Source organism: Alternaria alternata (assembly GCF_001642055.1).
Source record: "Alternaria alternata strain SRC1lrK2f unplaced genomic scaffold CC77scaffold_18, whole genome shotgun sequence".
Classification (NCBI taxonomy): Eukaryota; Fungi; Ascomycota; class Dothideomycetes; order Pleosporales; family Pleosporaceae; genus Alternaria; species Alternaria alternata.
In genome coordinates, this window is record NW_017306207.1 from 1 (window position 1) to 14,700 (window position 14,700).

The 14,700-nt window shown below is 51.1% G+C and overlaps 6 protein-coding genes across 6 annotated transcripts; 3 read left to right on the forward strand and 3 right to left on the reverse strand.

Annotated features, from left to right (window-relative positions):
* Positions 1-93: 93 nt before the first annotated feature.
* CC77DRAFT_915818 (hypothetical protein) lies at positions 94-480 on the forward strand (the record flags this gene model as incomplete). Its single annotated transcript, XM_018533674.1, has 1 exon — positions 94-480. A coding segment is annotated over one exon (387 nt), but the record flags the coding sequence as incomplete, so codon positions are not given.
* A 1,732-nt stretch (positions 481-2,212) lies between these two features.
* On the forward strand, positions 2,213-5,339 carry CC77DRAFT_942042 (Cse1-domain-containing protein; the record flags this gene model as incomplete). Its single annotated transcript, XM_018534836.1, has 3 exons — positions 2,213-2,282; positions 2,475-4,842; positions 4,898-5,339. 3 exons carry the CDS (start codon positions 2,213-2,215, stop codon positions 5,337-5,339), a joined length of 2,880 nt encoding a protein of 959 aa, XP_018382807.1.
* A 154-nt stretch (positions 5,340-5,493) lies between these two features.
* Positions 5,494-6,699, reverse strand: CC77DRAFT_1022917 (alanyl-tRNA synthetase-like protein). The gene has a single exon (XM_018525565.1). The coding sequence runs from the start codon at positions 6,375-6,377 to the stop codon at positions 5,559-5,561; it is 819 nt and encodes a 272-aa protein (XP_018382808.1). The 5' UTR covers positions 6,378-6,699; the 3' UTR covers positions 5,494-5,558.
* A 1,773-nt stretch (positions 6,700-8,472) lies between these two features.
* CC77DRAFT_249931 (hypothetical protein) lies at positions 8,473-9,791 on the reverse strand. The gene has a single exon (XM_018530864.1). It carries the CDS (start codon positions 9,450-9,452, stop codon positions 8,676-8,678), a length of 777 nt encoding a protein of 258 aa, XP_018382809.1. The 5' UTR covers positions 9,453-9,791; the 3' UTR covers positions 8,473-8,675.
* Positions 9,792-9,879: 88 nt separating this feature from the next.
* On the forward strand, positions 9,880-11,352 carry CC77DRAFT_1022919 (retinol dehydrogenase 12). Its single transcript, XM_018525566.1, has one exon. The coding sequence runs from the start codon at positions 10,256-10,258 to the stop codon at positions 11,294-11,296; it is 1,041 nt and encodes a 346-aa protein (XP_018382810.1). The 5' UTR covers positions 9,880-10,255; the 3' UTR covers positions 11,297-11,352.
* On the reverse strand, positions 11,283-14,454 carry CC77DRAFT_1022920 (hypothetical protein). Its single transcript, XM_018525567.1, has 2 exons — positions 12,012-14,454; positions 11,283-11,959 (listed from the first exon to the last, which is right to left on the reverse strand). Exons 1-2 carry the CDS (start codon positions 14,382-14,384, stop codon positions 11,555-11,557), a joined length of 2,778 nt encoding a protein of 925 aa, XP_018382811.1. The 5' UTR covers positions 14,385-14,454; the 3' UTR covers positions 11,283-11,554.
* Between the last annotated feature and the right edge of the window lie 246 nt (positions 14,455-14,700).

The window sequence follows — 14,700 nt, forward strand, 5'->3', positions numbered from 1 at the left end:
CTACAGTAGCGTGTCAGTCAACGCCCCAGGTCAGTCAACGCCCCACCCCACCAACACAACAACACAACTTCAACGCGTCATAACTCCACCAATATGGATCCGATTCAAGAAGCGATTGAATATATCGAATCGCGCGAGCCAGGAGATGATTTCTCGTATAACAAAGTTGCTGCCCAGTTTGGTGTTGAGCGCAGTACGCTCGCCCGAAGACACCAGGGTGTGCAGGAGCGGAAGGGCGTCTCCCATCGATCCCTACACCCAGAACACGAAGCCGAGCTTGTACGATATATCGAAACGCTTACCGAGAGACGTTTGCCACCTACAAAAGTCATGATACAGCAGTTTGCCAGCCAGTTGGCTGGCAAACCGGTCTCCGAAAGCTGGGTTGCCCGGTTCCTCCGCCGTCATCCCAACCATCTCATCTCTCGCTCGGGCAAAGCTATGGCCAAGGAGCGTACAAAAGCTGATTCAGGGGCAAAGTACAGCTTGTATTTCAAGCTGTTACACGAAAAGATGGAGGAGTACAACGTCCAACCGATACATATATTCAATATGGACGAAAAGGGGTTTCAACTTGGCCGGGTTGGTAGAACAAATCGTGTATTCAATAAGAAGCTTTACGAGTCAAAAGGGGTAAGGCAAGCACTTGAAGATGGCTCCAGCGAGTGGATAACGGTTGTGGCTTGTATTTGTTCGGATGGGAGCGCTTTGAGTCCAACGCTCATCTTTCAAGGAGCCAACGGAGCTGTTCAATCGAGCTGGGTTGACGCTGTACAAGCAGGAGAACACTCAGTATTTACTACGTCATCACCCTCCGGCTGGACCAACAACGATATTGGGTTAGCTTGGCTCAAACAGGTGTTTGACCGAGAAACTAGACGGCATGCTTCAACTGGGTATCGATTACTACTCCTTGACGGCCATGGATCCCACGTAACCATGGAGTTTATTGAGTATTGTAACGACAACAAGATCCTCTTGTTTGTATTACCCCCTCACGCTACTCATACGCTTCAACCCCTGGACGTTTGTATGTTCAAACCCCTTTCGAACGCTTACTCAACCCAGTTGATGGGATACCTCCAGGACAGCCAGGGGTTACTCAATTTGACCAAAGGAGACTTCTTCCCGCTCTTCTGGAGGGCTTGGGGTAACGTATTCAAACCTCCACTCATCAAGAAGTCGTTTGAAGCCACTGGTATATACCCAGCCAACCCGGACGTTGTACTCGAGAAGTTTGCCCAGCAAGCTTCAGACTCCGACAGCAGCAACTCAGTACTATCGGGGAGCGATTGGCTCAAGCTCAAATCAATCGTACGCCGTGAGGTGAAGGATCAGAGCAGTAAGGACGTCAAGAAGCTTCAACGAAGCTTGTGCCACATCTCAGCTCAAAACAGTATACTCCAAGAGGAGGTCAGAGGCCTCAGGCAGTCCCTAGCCATCAAGGAGAGGCGACCAAAGCAGAGCTACACCCTCCAGCTTGACGAGGACGAGGTTTACCATGGGGGAGCCAAACTGTGGTCGCCCAGGAGTGTACAACGAGCTCGCGATCGTCGGGCATCACAACAACAACAACAGGAGCTTGAAAAGCTTCAAAAAGCCAAGCAAGCCGAGATCAAGAAGGCAGCTCGCGATTGTGATCTTCAACTTAAAGCTTTGAAGCGTGTTGAGCGGGAGAAGGGTTGGGAGGAGACCAGAAAGCGGAAGGCTGCAGAGAAGGCCGAAAGAGACCTCAACAAGAGCCTCCGCGACGCCCAAAAAGCTATACAATTGCCCCCAAAGGGTAAGCGCAAAGCTTCAAAACCTCATAAGCCAGCTGCAAAGCGTCAGAAACGTGTTGGGGGTGGTACAGCCTCTGTAGGAGCCCGGGTAGTTGCACAGCCAGTTCCACCAAAAACCACCAAAACGCGGGTAATCCGCCGCCCAAAAAAAGATTTGGACTAGCGCAAAGTTTTCGCAGGCTATTATATAGTATAAATCTACTTTTGCGCAATTTTATCACGTTTTGTTGAGGCGTTATAGCTGCAATACTCATGAAGCTGTTGTGTTGTGGGTGGGGCGTTGACTGACCTGGGGCGTTGACTGACACGCTACTGTAGGCCTTAGCGCCCTAAAGTGGGACACCCCAAACAGCAACCATCTGCCAAACATTTGCTCTCTTTCTCACTCCAAGCCACCCGTCTAGATCCTCTGCTGCTTCCACCCCATCACCATGGCCGCCGACATCGCTACCCTCTCCCAGCTGCTCCAGGCCAGTTTGGACCCTCGGCAGAACAAGCAGGGTGAGTACCATTGTTTACCGCAGTGCTGCACGTCGTGTAGCCTGCACTTCTCGTGCAAGACGATATGCATACATTTCCATGCATATCCGACGCCAAAGCAGTTTGTCTTGCACATGCCGACATATGCGCATTTTGCCAGCTTGCCCCTCCGCCTCTCAACACTATTCAACACCACATGCTAACTTTTCAAAGCCGAAGAAGCAATCACCCAAGAGCAGACCAAGCCCGGCTTCTCCCTCACCCTCCTCCAGATCGTCGCCTCCGACGCAAATCCCCAAACCACACGCCTGTCCGCTGCGCTATACTTCAAAAACTTCATAAAGCGGAATTGGGTCGACGAGGATGGCAACTACAAACTGCCCGAGAGCGAGGTTGTGGCAATCAAGAGGGAACTCATAGGCCTCATGGTATCCGTACCCGCAAACCTACAAGCGCAATTGGGTGAAGCCATTAGCGCCATTGCCGACAGCGACTTCTGGCAGCGATGGGATACCCTGGTCGACGACCTGATTTCACGACTCACTCCCGACAACACAGTGGTCAACAACGGTGTATTACAAGTCGCGCACTCCATCTTCAAGCGCTGGCGCCCGCTGTTCCGATCCGACGACCTCTTCACCGAGATCAACCACGTCCTGTCCAAGTTCGGCACTCCCTTCCTCCAACTGCTCGAGAACACCGACACCCTCATCACAAACTCTCAAGGCAACCCACAGGTGCTCAAGAATGCTTTCACAACCTTAGACTTACTTATCAAGCTGTTCTACGATCTTTCTTGCCAGGACTTGCCTCCCGTCTTCGAAGACCACATCGCCATCATCTCAGGGCTTCTCCACAAGTACCTCGTCTTCGACAACCCCGCATTACACACCGACGATGACACCGAGTCAGGGCCACAGGAATATGTACGCGCGGGTATCTTCGAGGCGCTCATGCTTTACATCCAAAAGTACGAGGACGTATTTGGCTCCCAGCTTGGACAATTCATCGAGAGCACATGGAGTTTCCTCATGTCGGTTGGCCTCGAGACAAAGTACGATATCCTCGTCAGCAAGGCGTTACAGTTCCTCACGGCAGTCGCGTCTACGCAACACGCTGAGGCCTTCAACAATCAGTCCGTCTTGGTTCAGATTATCGAGAAGGTCATCTTGCCCAATCTCACTCTGCGCGAGTCCGACGTCGAGCTCTTCGAAGACGAGCCAATTGAGTTCATCAGGAGGGACTTGGAAGGATCCGATAACGACACTCGCCGTCGTGCTGCCACCAACTTCTTGCGTCAACTTATGACCCGCTTCGAGACCTTGGTCACAACTACCTCCCAAACGTATATCGATGCCTACCTCCAAAACTACGCTCAGGACAGCGAGAACAACTGGAAGTCAAAAGATACCGCAGTCTACCTTTTCACCGCCATTGCCGCCAAGGGAACCGCTACCGCTGGCCAAGGTGTTATGAGCGTTAACGAGAATGTCAACATTCTCGAGTTCTTCCAGACACACATTGCAGCTGACCTCCAGGCACAAAACGTATCACCCATCTTGAAGGTTGACGCTATCAAGTTTCTCTACGTCTTCCGCAGCCAGTTGTCGCCAGACCTCTGGCGGGCTGCGTTCCCTCTGCTCGTAAATCAGTTGGGCAACGACAATTACGTCATTCACACATACGCTGCTATTGCTGTGGAGCGTGCTCTGTACATGACAGACAGCAATCGACAGCCCATCATTCCCAAGGCAGACGTTGTCGGTTCATCGAAAGACTTATTGACACACCTGTTCAAGCTCATCACAAAGAGCTCCGCGCCGGAGAAGATCCAAGAGAACGAGTTCCTAATGAAGTGCGTCATGCGAGTACTCATCTTTATCCGTGACGGAGTTCTACCGATTTGCGAGACCATCCTACAGAGTTTCATCAACATCGTCAAGGTCATAAGGCACAACCCTAGCAATCCTCGCTTCCAGTACTACATGTTCGAGGGCATAGGAGCACTCGTTCGATTTTGCGCGCCGAAACATCCTCAGTTCTTCGAGGAAAAGCTCTACGAGCCGTTCGCTGCTTGCCTGCAAGCCAATGTCGAGGAGTTTTCCCCTTACATCTTCCAGCTCTTCTCTGCGCTGCTAGAAGCAAACCCTTCAAGTGGGTTGAGCGAATACTACAGGGGCCTGTTCGTTGTCATCATCCAGGGTGCTGTCTGGGAGCAACGTGGTAACGTACCAGCGCTAGCTCGTCTACTGAGTGCAATGGTCGCTCGCGACGCAGAAAACATCGTTGCAACCAAGCAACTGGAGCCCATCCTGGGTATTTTCCAGAAGCTTGTTACCAGCAAGGCGCACGAGACGTACTCCTTTGAGCTTATTGAAGCCGTTGTCGCACACATTCCAGCGAACGCGCTGCAACCCTACTTCTCTACAATTCTCCAGCTGATGCTGACAAGGCTGTCAAACATGAAGACTGAGAACTTCCAGCAGCGTTTCATCGCATTCTATCACTTCGTTTCGGCACGACTGGACAAGGGACTTGGCACAGACTTCTTCATCGAAGTTTCCGATCAGATCCAGAAAGAGTAAGTCATTTTCATGTTTCGGAAGCTATTGAAACGCTTGCTAATGTTATAACAGTATTTTCAAGCCTATCTACTTGACTGTCATCCTTCCAGACACACAGAAGCTCGCCCGCCCGACCGATCGCAAGACCGCTGTGGTGTCTTTTACAAAGACACTGGGCGATTCGCAAGCTTTTGTTGATCGTTACCCCAAGGGTTGGGCCCTTACGACACAGCGCCTGGTTGAGCTTCTCGTCAACCCGCCTGTACCCACGTCTGCAGACGACATCATTCCCGATGCTGATGTCGACGAGCTCGGTTTCGGCGTTGGTTTCACCCAGCTAAACACCTGCAAGAAGGCGCCGCGAGACCCCTTCCCGGAGATCACTAACGTGAAGGAGTGGGTGGGAAATTATTTGAAGGACGCTAACAGCCGTCACAATGGCCGTGTCGCCACGATTATGCAAGAGCGTTTGGACGACACTTCCAAACAGGTTCTTGCTGGTTACTTGGCCTAGAGCTGTATGTGCTTCGAGGAGTTGTTTAAGGGCATCGGAGAAGACAAATGCATCTGTCTGCATATGGGGTTGGGCGTGGAAAAACAGCCGAGCCGGCTTTTTAGGATTTAGGATATGATACCAGGTAGAAAAAGTGGTGGAGTTTTCAATAAGGAACAAAGCTGAATTCATTTTCGTGGAGCACACACATAGTGTGCATGATCAAATCACTGCATCTAATCAAGCTTCTTGCACCTCATAGCTCACCTTGGTGACACCCTTCTGTCTCTTGATATTCCTCACGACGATTTTCCCACACTCTTTCAGCTTCTGCACGTGCGTACCCCCACAAGGGTAACTTCCTTCGCTTCCTATCTCCACGACCCTGACCCCATCCTCTTCATCCCCTTTCAGAGTCTCCATGACCCCTGTACACTCTTTCTTCGCCTTTTCTTCGTCCCAAAAGTGAATCTTGACGTCCATGTCTGCAGCCACCATCTCGTCGACTCGAGCCTGTATCTCAGCCTTTTTGTCGCTTGGAATGAGACCCAAGAATTCTACAAAGGCTGCGCCAGGGTAATGGGATGCTTTTCCATCAACCACGTCCGGAGCTATTGAACCGGCAGCCCTGAGGTGGGCAGCTGCGAGACCGATTACGTGGCCTGCCGTGTGGATGCGGGAATGCAGACGACGTTTTTCTACATCGATGTTTTGTTCAGCGTCGACTTTTCCTTCGAACTGCTTTTCTGAAGGAGAAGAGAAGACTCCCATATGCAATATCGTAGGATCCACCTTTCGCACCTGATGCACGTGGAATGTTGTGGATCCTGCGGAAATGGTTCCAGTATCCGAGGGTTGGCCGCCGCCCTGAGCGTGGAATATTGTTGAAGGCGTTGTTAGGACGTAGGGTTCTGTTTCTGGTGGTGGCTTGAAGAGCGATTGGGTTTCTGGAGACAGAGATGATAGTGGATGGATTGAGGTTATGGGTGAGGTATGGTTGTATTTTTGGCCATCTTTTTGATAGAGCGGGTCTGTCCTTTGGGAAAGAGGGTCTGCCATTATGCTGAGAGGTCTCGAGATATGCGAGGTACTAATGATGATGAATCGTTTGTAGGTGTGCCGAGTTGTTGGTGGTCGATATGATGTTGTGCCGCGGAAAATAATTGCGAACGCTGAATATCTCAAAACTTTGCGGCACATGCAGCGGATGATATGCTCATATAATAGAAATGAAACGAGATTGAGTCACTTGCAATGACCAAAGTCGAAGTTGGAAAAGAACCTTCGAGATGATCAGAAGCGTAAAGTATGGATCGGAAATGCGCCCTTAGGGTTTACATGCACTTAACCGTTTTAGGCAGGTACGAATACCTGTTCTGACGTCTTCTCTTGTGTTGAATGAAGCAAAACGTATTGTCGTCGTAGACAACCATGCACACATAAGGAACTCTCCAGGACTTGGCACTTGCGTGTTCTTCGTCGCGAAGGTGCACAGGGGCAGAAAAGGCTACGTTGATGATGTTGCAAGAGGTAGCGCTAATAGTGCCTGCTTTCTTCCCCGATTTTGGGACCGTTTCTTCCAATTATCTAAGAAAGAGGTCGCTCTTATCGAGCTGTGTCTATGAAAACTCATTGAAATACCCTGAGAAAGAGTTGTTTGAGGCAAACCAAACCCAGTATTCTAGCTCCATCCAACCTTCCCAAATGACGTATTTATCGGACTCCTATCTGACTGCGGCAGCCTTGAAGCAACTGTCGGGATGCTGAGAAGCGGTCTTCGCACTGGTGGTACTTCCATCGGTCTACTTGTCCCAAACGCCCGGCGCTTTAGGAATGGCTCTTCCATTCCCCTTTTCCTCCATCTTTCCTGAACTAGGTTGAACTGCATTCCTGGTGGGAACTCGGGAGTTCGTGTGCGCCGATGTTTGTATGGTGACGAGCTGAAGATTTCGATGTGCTGCGGTACGCGTCGCCGCCGCTGGAACCTGCGTACAAGCCAGCATGAGAGAAGAAGGCCCAGAATGAAGAGACTGGCGCAGACAATATGCGGATGTCTATCGAATAATCCGAAAGATCCAAGAACAAGCCCGGTTTTTAGCTCGAGCCACACTAGAGATGCGAGAATAAGTGCACCGATGTTCTGTAATAACCAGCTTGTCATTTGTAACATTGCTATCATCAGTCGATGAAACTGCTCGCAGCTCCGAAGAAACAGCATTTTGAAAATGAGTTGAGGACAGTATATACTCCAAGTTGGAGCGATACCACACCGATATAAGGTAATTTCGCTCAATCAATAAGGCTTCCAACATTTCACTACTATCTTTGAGCTTGGTTTCACCAGATAGCATAGGTTACTCTAGTAGAGACGGTGATCTCACATGACTTCAGCTCTTAGCAGTGACGATCTGAGACAGCAACACAATCTGCATCTTTTCAGCTGCTGCACCGACTCAATAGGGTGACAAGCTTGGAAGATTGGGTTATAGCGGCTGCGATAGCATCAGAACTAGAAGCAGAGATGGGCAATGCGACGCTGAAACGAGTAAACACACTGTGTCCACATATCTATATTACTGCTCGCTGACACAGCGTCACCACAATGTCGCAAGCACAGATCAGTGTCCTACTCGGTCTCTTGATCGTTTCACATTTCCCTTTTGACCCATTTATCATCAGAATCCCTATACAAGCAAGCACTATATGGAGTCTCATCTTCGCGATCTGGAACCAATATCCATTGAGCATTTCTTCGCTGTTATGTTAGCACTAGCCGTCACGTTACTCGTTCTGCTCTGCATTATTGTCGTGAAGTACGAGATGCGTAATCGTTCATTTCTACGATCCCGGTTTCAAGCTGGGAAGCAGTCTTGGCTTGTTATAAGCTATGGAACATTATCACATACTTCACATGCAGATTCTGAGATTTCCATCGCTGGAAAGGCTGTTTGAGTCGTACATCATGACGTGCTCACCTCCATGAATGCTCTCAGCCGGACTACTCCTTTTATCCTTCTTCCTTGGAATGCTGCGCTGGCATTGCGTTGAAAAGAGTTGCGGTAACGAATCTCATTGTATCAGTCCGTCGTAAATATCCGAGTGAGTATGTACGGAATCGGTATCTCTTGTGCTCATCTTTATTGGTAGTTCTGAGTGGAAAAGCTCGCGTGTCCAAGGTATAGATAAACAATTGCAATGATAGGTCATACTTGCAATCTGCAACTCCAGTACGTGTGTCATGTGCTCAGTCCCACCCAGATGCGGAAGACGCACAAGGGAGATGTCAAATCGAGATGCGGTGTGTCGAGCTTGGTATGTCGCACTTTGTCGTGGAACTGTCTGTGTCCTTCTTCGTCACTAACGGTTTTGTCTGCGCGGATCTGGACCGTAAAAGGCCGTAGTGGAGTGAGTAGTCTGGGGCCTGCCTCGCTCTACCTCAGCACCTCCCATGCTCACATCCTCATCTCTCACTGCGAGACTGGCCACTCCTCCTGCTAGCGATTGGATACGCCCATATGGCGGTGGATTCATATTCCCCGCACCTGCCGTTGTACCGCCTTGAGCCGCTGTGTCTTTCTGTAACCCATCATGCTGCTGCTGAATGTACTGTACTGGTGGCCGCGAGTTCTTTGGAGGATCGAGCCCTCCGTATCGTTTCTTGAGCTCCTTAAGCCCAAGCTCAGTCTTGCCAACAATCTCTTCCTCTTCTTCAACAGCCTTTTCAAGTTGCTCCCATAGCTTTCCAACTAGTTCGTCCAGCTGTGAGATGCGGCTTCCGCTATGCTTTGGTATCCGCACGGGAAAGAACTCTTGCTGCGGTTGCGGCTTCTCGCCATGATATAGGGGAGCCCGGGGCGGACCCTCGACGTGGGTGTATAGACCGATGCCTGTTACGTATGGAGTTGTACCAGGCGGACAAGGGGTTTTGAAGGCGTCGATGAGATCGGCATTCATACGGGCTTTGCGAGCAGCTGCCTCTTCGGATGCGAGAGGCGTGAATTTCGCTGACGGTTCTTCTGATGTAGGGGCATCTGGGGCGCTTTGCTGGTGCGAGGCTGTTGGCGAATCGCTTTCGGATGCTATCATGGCAGCCCGATCGGAATGAATATGGGGTGAATTGACAATCTGTCGCATGTTATTATCTTTCCGGGCCCACTCTGTGTGTGATTCAGGAAGATATAGGTCATCAAAATCGATGAAGGAATTGTGTTGAGGCTCTGATAATCTGGTGTAACATATCGACCCCCGCAGCTTTTTGAATTGCTCCCAATCACGGGCGACTGGCTTCGCTGAGAAGGTGCAACTGTGATGTTTACACAGACACACTCACTGAGTGCAAATGAAAACGTACTTGCCTGTTATCTCTGCGCTCGACTGATGACCCTACCATAATTTCGTGGTGGAGAGCGACAACAACGCTCTACTATGCTCAGATGTCAGAGTCGCGTCGAGCTAATGTCGCGTCCCGAGAACTGTATCGATAGTGGCCGTCCAACTAGCCCCAATACGTCACAGCTCTATTTACTCCATCAATGCGTCATTACCAGATCATCATCGATCCGCTCCCGATCCGAACTCCACAACGTTCAGGAACGCGCCAAAACAAATAAGTGCTGACATCAGGATAAAATGGTATTGGTTACCGTGCCTCCCAGAAAGCGGCACGTCACTGCACGCCATTGCACGCCATGGTCTTAGATCTCTTAACCTAAGGGGATCGTTGCTGCTGTCCTGTGACCTATGTTGTAACCATGCAGTCTACAAAGTTATTTAGGAATGCTGTTTCCCTGCGTTGCTGCAAATCATCTTCCATAATCACAGCAACCCTACCACGTGCATTCATTACTCGGATTATTCCTACCACCTCTCGACCTTATTCGTCGACCCCGCCAAACAATACCGACCGCTTGAAGGGCCCAGTCGAAACTTCCTCAACTATGCAGGCAGTAAAAAACACCATTGCCGAGAATTTCGGTAAAGTCGTCTCAGGCGCCCATGGCCTCGCACCCGCAGACCAGCAGTTCTCCCTTGAGGAAGTGCCAGATCTCACTGGAAAGGTGGCCGTTGTAACTGGTGGTTCTGAAGGTATCGGCTATGGATGCACGCACACGCTTCTGTCGAACAATATCAAGAAGCTATTCATCATATCGTGGAGCGAAGACATCATTGAGGATGCGCTGAAGGCGATCAAGGAAGAGATGGGAGAGGACAAGGCCAGCAGAGTCGAATGGCTAAAGTGCGATCTCGCCGACTGGGAACAGACGGGCAAAACTGCGCTCGAGATTGCTCAGAAGACAGACAGGATCGACATCTTGATCAACAACGCTGCTCGCGGTATCATGACATACCAACTGGCCAAGAACGGTGTCGATCTACACATGGCTTCTAACCACTTCGGCCACGTCGTCCTGACTTCTCACTTGCTACCCTTGCTCAAATCCACCGCCGAGAAGGGCGACAAGGTCCGGATAGTACAGTTAGGGTCCAACGCACACGAGAACGCACCGAAAGACACCAAATTCGAGTCCATCGATGAGCTCAACACAGACCTTGGCCCAATGGCACAATACGGCCGCACAAAGCTCGCTACTATCCTGTACGCGCGCTATCTAGCCCGTCACCTATCATCTTCCCACCCCAACATCCTGTCCAATGCCACACACCCCGGTTTCGTCGAGACACGGCAGTCAGTCGACCACATCCACGAAGCCTATCCGCTCGGTGGCTATGCAATGAGTTACGGTCTCGCACCATTCAAGAAGACACAGTTTGAAGGCGCAGTGAGCACCATGTTTGCGGCGACCAAGACAGAGGGTACAGGCGAGTACATTTGCCCGCCCGCGATACGGGAGCCGGGTAGTGATCTGGCGAATAATGAGAAATTGGGCGAGCAGCTGATGGATTTCACATGGAAGGTTGTCAAGGAAAAGACGAAAAGTTCAAGCGCCGATAAAGGTTGCCCATTCAAGTTATATTAGAAGTGCACTTGCATAATACGTATAGGTCGTCTAATCGAACGATGTTAACCGATCAATGCACTTATACGACACCCATTACATGTGATGCTGCACTCCCAATAGTAGAGAACCTCGCGGCCGTAATTCGTTGCGTCTCATTTCAAACAACTATGGTATCGCTCGCTTGGCGCCTTGCAGACTAGATCCATAACCCATGACGATACCCCGGAACAATGCAGTAGAACTCACAACGCCTGACCCTGATGAGACCAAAGCTCATTAAGCAATCCCCTCCATACCCATTGGCACTTGGAATCCACTAAGACCCTCTCCAGCACTTGTCAACCTAGCGCAAAGGCTCAAGAAAACTACTGTCTCAGTGGCAGCGAGGTAGTTCAGCGTATCCAGCAAAATCTTAAGATGCCGGGTGAAGTTCTCCTCGTATTTAGCAAGCATGTCGAACATCTTGTCGACACGCTGAGGGTCGTACACAAACTGAGTCGAAGGCCGATGTGTTGAAGCGACTAGTGTAGCGGCGGGCAGCTTGGAGTTCTTGGAAGGGGGAGGAGCGAAGGACGCATTTACTTGAGCGACAAGGTCGGGGTCGCCGGTGACGAGGTAGCGGGAGAGGGAGTAGGTGAAGGATGCGAACATGCTGCATGTTGACATGATCTTGTTGTTGATCTGAAGGTTGTCAGTAATCGAATTCGCTACAAAGAAGTGCTTCTCAACTCACCCGAAGCAGTTTACTGTTAGTAAGCATGCATTCCTTTAGACAAGTCGCAAGGAAGTCCACATGGTCCTGCATCAGCTCATCTACAGTTCGCTTGACTTGCGGACCACCGCTCTCATCCTCTGTTGTCTTCCCTTTACCACGCACATCCTGTTTCTTCTCCTCACTTATCCGCGACATTAATGATGCCCAATTTGGTTCAATAACTTCTGACGTGCAGTAGTAGGTAAGCTGTTGGACAAAGACCAACATGCGCGCACGCAGTGTCCAAGCTCGGCGTTTCCACTGTTCTATCCGTGGGTTCTTTGATCGGTGTTTCCAGGCTGCGTTCTTGCCCTGTTCACCCCAGCACTTGGCCAGATCAGTCTCGAGATGCTTCAAGCTGAGTAGATATCGGAAGAGTAGTTGGTAACGAGTGAGGGTGACCCGGCTAACGACGAGTGATAGAGGGAATGGCATAGCGTAGTCAAATACCAGTGCTTGATAACCGGTAATGTTGGAGTCGTCGGTAATGGGCGCCGAGTTTGCAGGTGTATAATTGGACAGGGTAGCGGTGGCAGCGTCCTGGTCGAGACCTTGGACATTGACAATTTTCATTAGCCAATTCGTAAGGCCAGTATCGTTGATCTGAACTTTGATGTCCTCCTTGTATGGGTCCTCCACAGCAACTGATCCAGCATGTCGAGTTGCGAGATCAAGCAGTGATTGCAGCTTTCCGACGTTGACATGTTTTGCTGGTTTCTTGAGCTCAAGCTCGCTCATTTCGAGGAAGTAAGTAAAGAAGTCGGAGCGGTCGAGGAAGAAGTAGTGCTTGAGTGAACGTAATCGTGCCGGCAGTTGGTGTGTAGTGAGAAGCAAATTGAGGAGCGAGGAGTTTGCGTAGGCATAGGAGGAGTTGACGTTGTCTAGAAAGCGTGGATCGTCGAAGCTAGTTGGCGCGTCCTGCACGACTTTACTAACGTCGACGCCTCCACACTCTCGAACCACGTTGAGGTACTTTCCTGCTAGGAGCACCTTGTCTTTGACGGCTTCAAGCTGGGGAGGCACTAGGGCGTCGCGTATCGTGTATCTCTTCTCCCAATATTCGTCCGTGTAATCTTGATCCAGCCTTTCTCGCTTGATGCTTCTCTGCTCTTTGATCAGAAACTCGGAATGAGGGTCTTTGATGCCACCATGGTGCAGCCATTCGTTCAGCATAGCCATGTACGGTCTACTGGCTTCTCGCAACAGCGTGGTCAACAGTGCCCGAGCTGCAGGATCTCCTGACATTGAAGATAGTCGCTTAGTGATGAGGCCTAGGACGCTCCCGCCTTTGCAAAGCTTCTTGGTCGCGTTGCCTCCCTCGCGCAACGACTCGAGGATGTTTTCAAAGTCATTGCTGTCATCATCCGCTGAGTCCTCGTCCTTTTCGTCCTCGAGAATGCCGTTTGCTTTGAGCAGTTCGATTCCGGTGGTGTAGAGCTGGAAAAGCATGTGACTCGTCTGTTTGGTATGCAAGCTCAAGACATGGAGCGTGAAAGACTCGTTGGTCAGTAGCTGGTTCTCAAGCTGGGCGATGAGTATGAGGTAGTCCTTGAGCAAGCGCCGCACGGCAGCGCACAAGGCGTGGTTCACTGCACCGTACTCTTCCCGGCTCAACACCTCTACACAAGTCTCGACAGCGATGTAGTGTGTGGCCGTCTTCAGCATCGACTTGGTCAGGTCCCTCAGGCTAGGATCCAAGCCAGGCATCAGGCGAAACTGTGGCCCAACCAAACGCTCCTTCTCTTCGTGGGGGTTGTAGCCATCGCCGAAGCGAATGTACTGCCCTTCGAAGCCCATGAAAACAAACAGCAAGTCTTCCAGTATAGCCTTCTCTTGTGCCTCGAGCGACAGTTTTGCGAGCGGCGTGGGTTGCAGCGATACGGGAGCGGTGGATGCGAGCGGCGGTATCGAGATGCGCGTGGCCAGCGGGGCGGTCGTGTGTGGTATCAAGGAAGCCTGGGGCTCCCATGGCGGCTGGGGCTCTTCTGGTATCGACTTTTGCGAGGCCGCGCTGCGTGACGGTCTCTCGACATCTCGCGCTTGTTTCTCCGAGCGGCTTCGAGCATGGACTCGACTCTCGCTGGCATGCTTCAACGGGCTCTTGGTCCGCCTAACCTCCGTCTCCCGCTCGCGCACCTCCTTCTTCTCGACGCGACGCTCGCCTGAGGTTGCGCCTGCGGGGCGCATGGGAGCCGACTGTTTCCTGGCATGTGATGCTGTGGTAGAGCTGCGTCGGTCGAGGTCCTCTCCAGAAGCGACGCGGGGTCGCGCACTCGACGTGTAATTGGCATTGACAGAGCGGCGATCAGCGCTGGACAAGGACTTCATAGTCGGCACGGTGCGGGAGGACATGTTGGCGGGCAAGGCACTCCATGGAGCCTGGGGCACTTTTGTCTTGCTTGTCGCTGCGCCGAATCGATGTTTGGGCTGCAGTAGCCGTGTTGATCGGGTCCCGCTCCACTACGCGTCGACTCGCGCTAGCCACTAAACGACCATGACGCAGCTTCTGCCTGGATACATGTGCCAGACCTCTCGCTCACATTGGAATTCACTATCTAATCATCCTATCAGCTGTTAACTCAATCATTTTCAGTTCAGTTGTACGATGATCTCCGTTGGATAAAGCTATATGCGTGCTGTTGCTGATAGCAAAAGCGATTTGAGATAG